This window comes from Oncorhynchus clarkii, chromosome 20 (assembly GCF_045791955.1).
Source record: "Oncorhynchus clarkii lewisi isolate Uvic-CL-2024 chromosome 20, UVic_Ocla_1.0, whole genome shotgun sequence".
Lineage (NCBI taxonomy): Eukaryota > Metazoa > Chordata > Actinopteri > Salmoniformes > Salmonidae > Oncorhynchus > Oncorhynchus clarkii.
In genome coordinates this window covers 80,112,929-80,126,272 of record NC_092166.1, presented here as the reverse complement: position 1 = coordinate 80,126,272, position 13,344 = coordinate 80,112,929, and the positions used below count along the sequence as shown (strand labels likewise).

Sequence of the window (13,344 nt, the reverse complement as noted above, 5' to 3'; positions counted from 1 at the left end):
TTCTTCTATCTAGTGGAGCCGTGCTAGCTGCAAGGTGTCCTCTCTCTCTATCTAGTGGAGCCGTGCTGCAAGGTGTCCTCTCTCTCTATCTAGTGGAGCCGTGCTGCAAGGTGTCCTCTCTCTCAACTAGTGGAGCCGTGCTGCAAGGTGTCCTCTCTCTCTATCTAGTGGAGCCGTGCTAGCTGCATGGTGTCCTCTCGCTCTATCTAGTGGAGCCGTGCTGCAAGGTGTCCTCTCTCTCTAGCTAGAGGAGCCGTGCTAGCTGCAAGGTGTCCTCTCTCTCTATCTAGTGGAGCCGTGCTGCAAGGTGTCCTCTCTCTCTATCTAGTGGAGCCGTGCTGCAAGGTGTCCTCTCTCTCTATCTAGTGGAGCCGTGCTAGCTGCAAGGTGTCGTCTCTCTCTATCTAGTGGAGCCGTGCTAGCTGCAAGGTGTCGTCTCTCTCTATCTAGTGGAGCCGTGCTAGCTGCAAGGTGTCCTCTCTCTATCTAGTGGAGTCGTGCTAGCTGCAAGGTGTCCTCTCTCTCTATCTAGTGGAGCCGTGCTAGCTGCAAGGTGTCCTCTCTATCTAGTGGAGCCGTGCTAGCTGCAAGGTGTCCTCTCTATCTAGTGGAGCCGTGCTAGCTGCAAGGTGTCCTCTCTCTCTCTATCTAGTGGAGCCGTGCTAGCTGCAAGGTGTCCTCTCTCTCTCTCTCTCTAGTGGAGCCGTGCTAGCTGCAAGGTGTCCTCTCTCTCTCTCTATCTAGTGGAGCCGTGCTAGCTGCAGGGTGTCCTCTCTCTCTATCTAGTGGAGCCGTGCTAGCTGCAAGGTGTCCTCTCTCTCTCTATCTAGTGGAGCCGTGCTAGCTGCAAGGTGTCCTCTCTCTCTATCTAGTGGAGCCGTGCTAGCTGCAAGGTGTCCTCTCTCTCTCTAGCTAGAGGAGCCGTGCTAGCTGCAAGGTGTCCTCTCTCTCTCTATCTAGTGGAGCCGTGCTAGCTGCAAGGTGTCCTCTCTCTCTATCTAGTGGAGCCGTGCTAGCTGCAAGGTGTCCTCTCTCTCTATCTAGTGGAGCCGTGCTAGCTGCATGGTGTCCTCTCGCTCTATCTAGTGGAGCCGTGCTAGCTGCAAGGTGTCCTCTCTCTCTCTATCTAGTGGAGCCGTGCTAGCTGCAAGGTGTCCTCTCTCTCTCTAGCTAGAGGAGCCGTGCTAGCTGCAAGGTGTCCTCTCTCTCTATCTAGTGGAGCCGTGCTGAAAGGTGTCTCTCTCTATCTAGTGGAGCCGTGCTAGCTGCAAGGTGTCCTCTCTCTCTCTCTCTCTCTCTCTAGCTAGAGGAGCCGTGCTAGCTGCAAGGTGTCCTTACTCTCTCTATCTAGTGGAGCCGTGCTGCAAGGTGTCCTCTCTCTCTCTAGTGGAGCCGTGCTAGCTGCAAGGTGTCCTCTCTCTCTCTCCAGCTAGAGGAATATGGACACGCGCGCACCAGTGGAGGCTCCTCAGAGGAGGAAGAGGAGGACCATCCTCCTCAGTGAAATTTCATAAAAATAGTTAAACAAAGTCCTTTTTATATGAAACTATACTAAATATATTCATATATCACAAAATAATTGCGTAAAATTAACCAGGTAGGCTAGTTGAGAACACCTTTATTTAACCAGGTAGGCCAGTTGAGAACAAGTTCTCATTTACAACTGCGACCTGGCCAAGATAAAGCAAAGCAGTGCGACACAAACAAGTTAACCCACTGTTCCCCGGTAGGCCGTCATTTGTTCTTAACCGACTTGCCGAGTTAAATTTAAAAAAAAAAGAAACACTACTATTGTCAACTTTCTCCTGACATGAACTGAAGCCATGTCTCATGTGCCCACTCATCCACTGGCACATTGAATGTTTCCCCTCCAAACACTAAGTTCCCCATCAATGTTCTCTCATTACTGTATGTAGAGTCAATCACAAACACATTATTACACATCAATGATTTTACTCCTTGCTTGGACTAACACATTCTTAGCTCTTATCTAACTGTGTTAGTGTGTTGCTTTATAGTTAGTCTTCCCAGTCAAATCCTGTCCTGTACTTTTCAAGCCTCTGAACACCTCAACGTATCCCTCATACACTCATTCAAATCACTGCTGTGATCCCTTTCCAACACAGTGTAAGTAGCCCTCTCATTTCCATCCCCCATAATATTGTATTATAAGGGTCTTTATTTAAAGGGTCAAATAATTAGTCTGACAATTTTCTGAAACACGTCGTTGTCCCCGTGTGTTCCGCGCCTATATCGGAGGTCTCCCATCCTGCTCAATTTTTCCAAGTCACCAGCCTCTACTGGCACGCACCACCGCAGGCACACACACACACAGCCCAGCATGGTTCAAACCACATCATCTCAATTCATTAGCGAAAGGATAATTATTTCCTGAACCTCAGATTCGGCCGTTTAACTTTAAAGCGTTTTAATGAGGGCGACCATCGCTCCAAATGTGCCCGAATCCTCTACGGGCGGATACAGAGAACACTGCCACCGCTGACAGCAGGAGAGGAATTCATTAAATAGAAGCAGAAATGTCGAATTTAATTGGCTATCAGAATGACAAGTATGATGAACAATGTCCTGTTATGGGTAGAGAGGATAGTTGGTAATACCAGAGAATCCTTCCTGATATCCTCCCTGCCCATAACAGGACAACCGGTAATGCCAGAGAATCCTTCCTCTATGACAATGGAAGCCAGACTATGCCAACTTCAGCAGTGTGACATCACCAACAAGCCATTTTTGGGCAGTCTGTGCGTTGGTCTAGCGTATTTGGTCTCCCCTCTCCTCTTGCTTTTTCTGAATCGCTCCCGGAATGCATTTCATCTATTTGTTACATTCGGTGTGAGGTGGCAGTGAGTTTTCCTAGGGCTTCCTGCCTGCCTGCGTAGGCTCCTACATCATTGCGTGGGCGTCCAGATTGAGAGAGGGAGGGATGGAGAGCGCTGGTGGGGGTAGTCTGATTCTGACCTCTGCTGCAGTGTAACAAATCACTGAGCATCCATCCTTTCCTTCTCAAAGAGACGGATGAAAAGTTGTTGAATTTTTAAAAGCCTCCACTTGTGCTCAGAATAACTTGTGAATCAACTCTGACTAAAGTGACTGCCTATTTAATTTGTGTTCTTAGTACGATGCTGTGTGAGAGAGACAGACCATGGCACACAGAATAGAAAGGTGTCCTCGCTTGTGTGAATGGATATTTTATGAGTCAGTAATTGTGTATTAGGGGCTAGCGGCGGAACAGGGGCTATTAATGGAACAGGGGCTATTAATGGAACAGGTGTTAGTAGTGGAGCAGGGGCTAGTAGTGGGGCTAGCATTGGAACAGGGGCTATTAATGGAACAGGTGTTAGTAGTGGAACAGGGGCTATTAATGGAACAGGGGCTAGTAGTGGAACAGGTGTTAGTAGTGGAACAGGGGCTAGTAGTGGAAAAGGGGATAGTAGTGGAACAGGGGCTAGTAGTGGAACAGGGGCTAGTAGTGGAACAGGGGCTAGTAGTGGAACAGGGGATATTAATGGAACATGTTAGTAGTGGTACAGGGGTTAGTAGTGGAACATGGGCTAGTAGTGGAACAGGGGCTAGCAGTGGAACAGGGGCTAGCAGTGGAACAGGGGCTAGCATTGGAACAGGGGCTAGCAGTGGAACAGGGGCTAGTAGTGGAACAGGGGCTAGTAGTGGAACAGGGGCTAGTAGTGGAACATGTGTTAGTAGTGGAACAGGGGCTAGTAGTGGAACAGGTGGTAGTAGTGGAACAGGGGTTAGTAGTGGAACAGGGGTTAGTAGTGGAACAGGGGTTAGTAGTGGAACAGGTGTTAGTAGTGGAACAGGTGTTAGTAGTGGAACAGGGGTTAGTAGTGGAACAGGGGTTAGTAGTGGAACAGGGGTTAGTAGTGGGGCTAGTATTGGAATAGGGGCTAGTAGTGGAATAGGGGGTCATTAATGGAATCGGTCTAGTGGTGGAATAGGGGCTATTAATAATGGAATAATGCTTTAGGAATAACAACAGGGCTGAAACAGTTAAATGTGAGAGGCTAAGTGAAACCCAAGTGTGTGTGTGTACATTATAGTGTGTGTGTACGTAGATGAGTGAGTGTACTAGTGTGTGTGTGTAGGCCACCAGTCTGATTTCTGGTGTGGGAGGAGAACAGCTTGACTGTACCATTATTAAGCTGAGACCCTGTGGCGCTCGTCTCTGGAAGCACACAGCATCATAAATAGCCGACTGGAAAAAACAGCTGCAACACAACACCACACATGTACTCCAGATGTGTATGACAGGTCACGCATGTTTAAAACCTCACATGCATGACACTCGTGTTAGTTTCTCTTCAGTACAGGAAAACAAATATGACAAATCTGATAACAACTGCCCACAGCCTATAACATGGCAGGAAGAAGCGGTCTCTGTATTCACAAGCCAAAAGGCTACAAGTACCTTATGTTCATGTCGTGTTCTATGTGGAAGTGTTCCTTATTAGTGTGCACTTGGGCTCTGTCTTTTGTAGGTAATCACACTGATTTATGATATAACGAAGGACACAGACACGCGCCACAAAAAGGGAAGAGAAAAAAAAAATGATGATTCACTGCAGTATTGTAGCTACTGCATATACACCTCAGGGGTAAAGTTGTATCATCATTCAGTCCTGTGTGTGCAGTGCAGTTCCATTCCTCTGACACTACCGCACGTTAGAGACATCTACATTATTTATCCCCACGTGATCTCTAGCGGAGCCCCTCACCTTAAAAAAATACCCTCCCTTTATATAACCTAGAACAGGGAAGCATCCCAAATCAAATCCTATTCCCTATTTATACACACACAATGCACTACTTCTGACCAGGGTCCATCGGGTATAGGGTGACATTTTGGGATGTCTCCTAGGAGTTCAGTTTGAGAGAAAAGCCAAATGGCTTAGAAAATGTGATTTGGAGAACGGAGTGTTTTTCCCCTGGGTAGATTTAATTGATGTAGCTACGGACTTGTTGGATTATCACTTCTGGTTTGACTTAAATTATGTAAATGTCTCACAGGCAAACGTTATGGAGGAATCATCTGGACTGGTCCATTTAGGTAGCTGACTAAGGACATCAATTGCAACTGCATAAATTGCTTTTCACGCTCTTCAATCACTCGTCATTTAATAATAATTTATTGTAATGATCAAGTATATGCACTACTTGACACCTGCTTGTCGAACATCTCATTCCAAAATCATGGGCATTAATGTGGAGTGTCCCCCCCCCCCTTGCTGCTATAACAGCCTCCACTCTTCTGGGAAGGATTTCCACTAGATGTTGGAACATTTCTGCGGGGACTTGCTTTCATTCAGCCACAAGAGCATTAGTGAGGTCGGGCACTGATGTTGGGGCGATTAGGCCTGGCTCGCAGTCAGAGTTCAAATTAATCTCAAAAGGTGTTCAATGGGGTTGAGGTCAGGGATCTGTGCAGGCTAGTCAAGTTCTTCCACACCGATGTCAACAAACCATTTCTGTATGGACCTCACTTTGTGCACAGGAGCATTGTCATGCTGAAACAGGAAAAGGCCTTCTCCAAACTGTTGCCACAATTTTGGAAGCACAAAATCGTCTAGAATGTCATTGTTTGCTGTAGTGTTAAGCTTTCCCTTCACTGGAACTAAGGGACCTAGCCCGAACCATGAAAACCAGTCCCAGACAGTTATTCCTCCTCCCCCAAACTTTACAGCTGCCACTACGCATTCGTCTGGCATCCGCCAAACCCAGATACATCCGTCGGACTTCCAGAAGGTGAAGTGTGATTCATCACTCCAGAGAACGTGTTCCCACTGCTCCAGAGTCAAATGGCGGCGAGCTTTACGTCACTCCAGCCGACACTTGGCATTGCGCATAGTGATATTAGGCTTGTGTGCGGCTGCTCGGCCATGGAAACGCATTTCATGAAGCTCCCGGCGAACAGTTATTGTGCTGACGTTGCTTCCAGAGGCAGTTTGGAACTCGGTAATGAATGTTGCACCCGAGCACAGACGATTGTTACGCGCTACACGCTTCAGCACTTGGCGGTCCAGGTTCGTGAGCTTGTGTGGCCTACCCACCTAGCGGCTGAGCCGTTGTTGCTCCTAGACGTTTCCACTTCACAATAACAGCACTTATAGTTTACCAGGGCAGCTCTAGCAAGGCAGATATTTGTTGAACTGACTTGTTGGAAAGGTGGCATTCGATGCCACGTTGAAAGTCACTGAGCTCTTCCAACTGTCTACTGGACCCTATTCCAACTAAACTACTGAAAGCACTACTTTCAGTGCTTGGCTCTCCTATGTTCAACATAAGAAATGGCTCCCTATCAACTGGATGTGTGCCAAACTCACTAAAAGTGGCAGTTATAAAGTCTCTCCTGAAAAAGCCAAACCTTGAAACAAAAAAATAATATAAATACATTGGCCTATTCCAAATCTCCCATTTGTCTCAACATTTTTTTTAAAGCAGTTGCCCATGTATAGGAAATACTCCAGTCTGGTTTTAGACCCTATCATAGACCACAGCTGTAATTGGTGTCAGACCAAGGCTCTGCTCCTGTCCTTGTGATCCTAGACCTTAGTGCCACTTTCGACCCCATCAATCACCATTCTTTTGGAAAGATTTAAAACCCTAATTGGTCTACGCGGACAAGTTCTTGCCTGGTTTAGATCTTATCTGTCAGAAAGATATCAGTCTCCGTGGATGGTTTGTCCTCTGACAATTCAATGGTAAGGTTTGGTGTTCCTCAAGATTCTGTTCTAGGACCACTACTGTTTTCACTATATATGCTACCTCTTGGTGACGTCATTCAGAAAAACAATGTCAACTTTCACTGCTATGCAGACCACTGACAGCTGTACATTTCAATGAAAACATGGTGAAGCCCGAAAATAGCCTACCCTGGAAGCCTGTGTTTCAGACATAAGGAAGTGGAAGGCGGCAAATGTTTTACTTTTAAACTAGGACAAAGAGATGCTAGTTCTAGGTCCCAAAAAACAAAGATCTCTGTTCTTGGATCGGACAATGTATCTCGATTGATGTACAGCCGTCTCAAATTAAACTGAACTCTGGACCCTGATCTCTCGACGGACATAAAATATTTCAAGAGCAGCCTTTTTCGTTCCTTGTAACATTACCAAAATCTGAAAATGTTTATCAAAAAATGATGCAGAATAACTAAATCCATGTTTTTGTCACTTCAAGATTAGATTACTGCAATGCTCTACTCTCCGGATAAGACACTAAAACTTTATCACAGCTAGCGATAAATATGAATGCTAGAATCTTGACTGGAACCCCCAAAGACAGGGTCAGTCTGTCATATCTGGTCTAATTCTCCTGTCTTATCTAGTGTCCTGTGTGATCTTAGGTTTCGTCTCTCGACCTCAATGCTTGGCTATGAAAAGCCAACTGACACAAGGAGACAGAGAGACAGAATCATGGGGCCTGTGGATAATGAAAGTGAACAGGCTGGAAAAGCGTTTCTGCTTCATGCCGCAGCAGAGCGCTGACGTCCCTCCTATCCCTCCATCCCAACACTCCTCTGCCCATCCATTCCTCCCTGGGGCTGACTAGACTGCACTGCACTGGGGCTGACTAGACTGCACTACACTGGGGCTGACCAGACTGCACTACACTGGGGCTGACCAGACTGCACTACACTGGGGCTGACCAGACTGCACTACACTGGGGCTGACCAGACTGCACTACACTGGGGCTGACCAGACTGCACTACACTGGGGCTGACCAGACTGCACTACACTGGGGCTGACCAGACTGCACTACACTGGGGCTGACCAGACTGCACTACACTGGGGCTGACCAGACTGCACTACACTGGGGCTGACCAGACTGCACTACACTGGGGCTGACCAGACTGCACTACACTGGGGCTGACCAGACTACACTACACTGGGGCTGACCAGACTACACTACACTGGGGCTGACCAGACTACACTACACTGGGGCTGACCAGACTACACTACACTGGGGCTGACCAGACTACACTGCACTGGGGCTGACCAGACTACACTGCACTGGGGCTGACTAGACTACACTGCACTGGGGCTGACCAGACTACACTACACTGGGGCTGACCAGACTACACTACACTAGGGCTGACCAGACTACACTACACTAGGGCTGACCAGACTACACTGGGGCTGACCAGACTACACTGGGGCTGACCAGACTACACTGGGGCTGACCAGACTACACTGGGGCTGACCAGACTACACTGGGGCTGACCAGACTACACTGGGGCTGACCAGACTACACTGGGGCTGACCAGACTACACTGGGGCTGACCAGACTACACTGGGGCTGACCAACAATGTAATGGGCTGGCGTTAGGAACATTGTGTGAGTAATGGCTGTCATGTTGTAGACTATTCAATGTTTATCCCGCAGGCTATAGTAATGCCTTTCTGCGTCCCTCTCTCGTCTTACAAACAGTCAGCTGTGGAATACAAACAGACTGTAGTTAACTGGAATGTACACGGAATGTTCACCTCTGTCATTACCGTGTGAAGAGGGAATGGCTGATCATGCAAATCACTGCAGGCTAGCCTGAGTTGCCATTAAACTACAAGGAACAAACACGTAAAAACATCATCTTGGGATGTTTTGAACATCATACTTGCAAGTACTGTCAGAAGACACACACACACACCCCTTTAGGCACACTGATGTCCAGAGACAGCATCAGTCGCCTCTCTTCAGCCCTGCCTGTCACTGACTGCAGCGGGATTAGAGGGAGGAGGGTTAATTGTGCTGAGTCATAGCTAGGGATGAAAAAACAACCAAAGGACCTCATAACGCAGAGAACACACACACACCCACACACACACACAGTAGATGAGGGACAATAGAGAGGGCAGAACCAATATGGAGATGGATGAACACGTGTTTATGGACAGTTTAAGATGAGGTCACTGGGATGTAGCATTAATTAAACCAGCAGCCTCATTAATGGGTTCTTCTGCTCTAGCATACTATTTTCTGCAATAAGAAATCCTCCTCTGAACGAATGGCTTCGCTACTAATACTGAGTGCTGTGTTGGAATCCTATCACGGCACAGATACTGTCACTGAGGCTGAATACAGACTATAAAAAAAAAAGGTAAAACGGTTCAGATTGGAGTAGGCAATCAAACGCAGTTCAATCAGTATTCACAGAGAGAGAGAGGCTAAGTGGAGGAATGAAGAGATGAAACCATCAGACAAAATGTGAAAGGCCAAAAAAAAAAAAAAGACAAAGTATGAATAATGAATGCTGAGAGCTTTTCTATTTTCCTATCTCACCTCTGACCTCTCACCTCTTCCCTCCAAGCCACAGCTGTCTGCTATCCAAATTCCCCTCGGAGTGAGTGAGTGAGTCTTAACTACACAGTGCTCAGATTCAGGAGGCGAGACAGTCCCATTCTTCGAACATGTGACTCGGTCTGACTGAAAACATGAAGCTGAATCTATATAGGCTAGCTGTGAACCCTTTGGAATTACCTGGATTTCTGCTTAAATGGGTCAAACACACAAAAAATAATACACAAATTATTGTATTTTTCTAGTCTGTATTGAATACATAATTTAAACATTCACAGTGTAGGTTGTAAAAAGTATGTGACCCCCTAGACTAATAACTTCTCCAAAAGCTAATTGGAGTCAGGAGTCAGCTAACCTGGAATCCAATCAATGAGACGAGATTGGAGATGTTGGTTAGAGATTGAGATGCTGTGGCATGACCTCGAGAGAGCGGTTCACACCAGGCATATCAAGAATATTGCTGAACTGAAACAGTTTTCTAAAGAGGAATGGCCCAAAATGCCTCCTGATCGTTGTGCAGGTCTGATCCGCAACTACAGAAAACGTTTGGTTGAGATTATTGCTGCCAAATGACGGTCAACCAGTTAGGGTAGCCTAGTGGTTAGAGTGTTGGACTAGTAACCAAAAGGTTGCAAGTTCAAACCCCCGAGCTGACAAGGTACAAATCTGTCGTTCTGCCCCACTGTTCCTAGGCCGTCATTGAAAATTAGAATTTGTTCTTAACTGACTTGCCTAGTTAAATAAAGGTAAAATATTTTTTTTTAAATAAATCCAATGGTTAAAATACTTTTCCCACCCTGCGCTGTGAATGTTTACCCTCAATAAAGGCATGAAAACATAGAAGTGTTTGTGTGTTATTAGTTTGAGCAGACTGTGTTTCTCTATTGTTGTGACTTCAATGAAGATAAGAGCACATTTTATGACAAATTTATTTAGAAATCCAGGTAATTCCAAAGGGTTCACATACTTTTTCTTACCGATGTATATGACTGCAACCATAAAAACCAATAGATATCGATAAAAACATAAAGCTGTTGAAGAAATAACTGCAGTGGAGCATGCTGGAGTCTTAATGTACTAATTTCTTACGGATGTCATTGGAAGAGACCACTTGCTGCCATCACCATCCTACCAGTTTCCACTCCCTATCTTGCCTCCAATCTGACCCTTGCCCTCCCACCATCACCACAGTCCGCACCCAGCCACAGCACCATCCTTCGTCTTTCTCCACCTCTAAGTGTGCGTCAGCCTAACAGACCAATACAACCCAAACTGGTCCATTCACAGGTTGTAGCTGTTCCAGTGTGAAAACTGTTCTAACTGAGAGTAAAAGGACAAGAGAGAAGTCAACAGCCCCAAAACAGTGTCTTTACAGTCCAATTAAGAAACATGACCAATAATCCCTATTGAATGTTATGAATGAAAGGAAAATCCGCAGCATGATAATGTTTTGAAATTCAATTGAATATTTACTCACTCTGGGCTACAATACAAAATCAAATGCTACACAGCATAATTCAGAGAAAGTTGAGGCAAAACAAGAGGTAAACTGTTGGAAACTGACTGATTGACTGGAGCAGGTTTTAGTACATTTATAACTATGCAAGTGGCCTAGTAGTAGTGATTAACGTATTGTGGGTTAGATCAGATGATCAACGTTCAAATGTATGTGTGTGACCGGAGGCAAAGTACAAAAGGGGCCCGTCTCAGAGACAGAATGTTTCCATAAGGGTGAGAGAGGAAGCCTATGAACGAGCTGGTAACAGGAATACATATATATCAAGCTAGAACCCAACAAAAACAACATTTCCATATCAAATATCAGAGATGAACTGTAAGGGGACGTGATTGCCTCAGTGGTGAATGCAGAACACTGTAAGCTCTCCTTCCCAATTGCATTGAAATAACTGACTATAAAACTAAAAAACGACTACAACAGGATTTGCTTGAGTGTGTTTCAACATGTTTGCTGTGCACGCGTGTGCCTGTGTGTAGACCCAGTTTCAGGCGGTGCATCGGCTGCTTGTCCTTTTCCCTTTTAAACCATCAATTCCCATTCGCACCCACAACCATCCAGCCCTGTCTGGCATGTCTCCATGCAACCCCCCTCTACCCCACTAGGGGTGCTGCAACCCCCTATTGCCACAACTAGGACTCACCAAGATCCTTAGAGCCTTGACTTTCGCTGGCCATCTCTCCCATCCTCACCAGTGCCTCGAAGTAGCCCTTTGCAGCAAATGTGACACCTGGAAACATGGAAGCATTGGGCGTCAGATCAGGGGCGGAGTGGAAATATTGGACATTAACGTAATCTTCACCCCAGCATCCCTCCCCTATAGCTATAGCCCCAGTCAATTAGGGAAAGTGCTAAAGGCTGCAATGAAAAGAGTAATTGCTACAATGGAAAGAGCTAGGCTAGTACAAAGTACAAAGCAAAGTTCTATAGCAAGGCTACAACAGGCTACTACGTAAAAGGCTACTTCAAGTTACAATGGAAAAGGCTACAAGCTACCACTGGCGACAATGAAAAGCGCTAATGCTACAATGAAAAGCGCTAATGCTACAATGAAAAGCGCTAATGCTACAAGCAGCTACAATGAAAAGAGCTAATGCTACAAATAACAACAATGGTGGCTCGAGAGGAAAGTGCAGCAACTACTGGTGGACAGAGCAGATGCTGAATGAAAAGAAGAACTACATGAAACAGAGGCCAGAGAAAGTAAAGCAAGGGAAGACCAGGGAAGGCAAGATAGACCGTTCTGCCTACGACCTCTGCAACTCAGGTCTCCGTCCAGGGAATTTACACACACAGCAAGCATTGCTCACCCACACAGTCCTGCCACAGGCAGCTAGAAGCAGTGAGGGAAGTCATGGTGAATAAGACCAGGGAGTGGTGGTCACAACGAGAGGAAAGAGAGAGGAAGGCCGAGAAGCTGACCGAGTATGACCTTGAGCTTATCCATATTGATAAGGAGTGTCACAGCTTTACTAAACCATGTGACCAAGCAGAGTCATACTAAACATGGACGGTTACTGCACAGTTTCTTAGTTCGTAACATTAAAATATTAGGTAAACCAGGCTGTTAAATAAAGTGTTACCCAAAATACATCCTGAATATGGATTCACTGCATGGTAAACCATTTAAATATGTTCTAAAAAGGTTAACGGTCTTTATGGAGCACTAGCGTCCCCATGCACCTTAATTGGAGAGGACGTGCTCATAGTAACGGCTGGAATGGAATCAACGGAACTGTATCAAACACATCACACCTGTTTTCCATGTGTTTGATACCATTCCATTGATTCCATTCCAGTCATTATTATGAGACATCCTCCTCTCAGCAGCCTCCTGTGATATAGAGTGCTAGTGTCATATGGGAATACTACCCAACAGCTACTGCTGTATCATTAACCACTAGGCTACCCTGGGGCGGCAGGGTTAGAGCATTGGACTAGTAACCCGAAAGGTTGCAAGTTCAAATCCCCGAGCTGACAAGGTACAAAATATGTTGTTCTGCCCCTGAACAGACAGTTCACCTACTGTTCCTAGGCCGTCATTGAAAATAAGAATTTGTTCTTAACTGACTTGCCTAGTAAAATAAAGGTAAAAAAATAAAAATGTGCAATATTCCTTCCCACTTCAAAGTTAAGAGACAAAATTGATTCCACCTCTCCTCTGAGGATCCCATCTCTGTCCCTCCATCTATCCACCTCTCCTCTGAGGATTCTGTCTCTGTCCCTCCATCTATCCACCTCTCCTCTGAGGAACCTGTCTCTGTCCATCTATCCACCTCTCCTCTGAGGATTGTTTCTCAAGCCTCAGTCTGCACCAAATTCCTCCCGTAATCCTTCCTTTATCAATTATTTCCTTTCTCTTCCTCTCTACCTTATCAGAATCTGTGTCTTGAGGTCACTGAACTGAAAACAGCCATTGCCTCCAGAACCAAGGACCTAAAGCCTACTGCCCTGTAGCTGGGGTTCAATCTGACCCAGACTGATTACTTCCAGGAAGAGAG

At 46.0% G+C, this 13,344-nt stretch overlaps 1 protein-coding gene across 2 annotated transcripts in view; it reads right to left on the bottom strand.

Moving 5' to 3' along the window:
* LOC139375717 (BAR/IMD domain-containing adapter protein 2-like) overlaps nt 1-13,344 on the bottom strand; it is a 112,619-nt gene that overhangs the window by 55,174 nt on the left and 44,101 nt on the right. The window contains exon 3 of one of the 2 annotated variants that reach the window (XM_071117527.1): nt 11,487-11,573. The exons of the other annotated variant lie outside the window; for it this stretch is intronic. Within the exon in view, the coding sequence (XP_070973628.1) occupies nt 11,487-11,573 (87 nt within the window). The remainder of the gene's footprint in view (nt 1-11,486; nt 11,574-13,344) is intronic. 2 annotated transcript variants of the gene reach the window in all.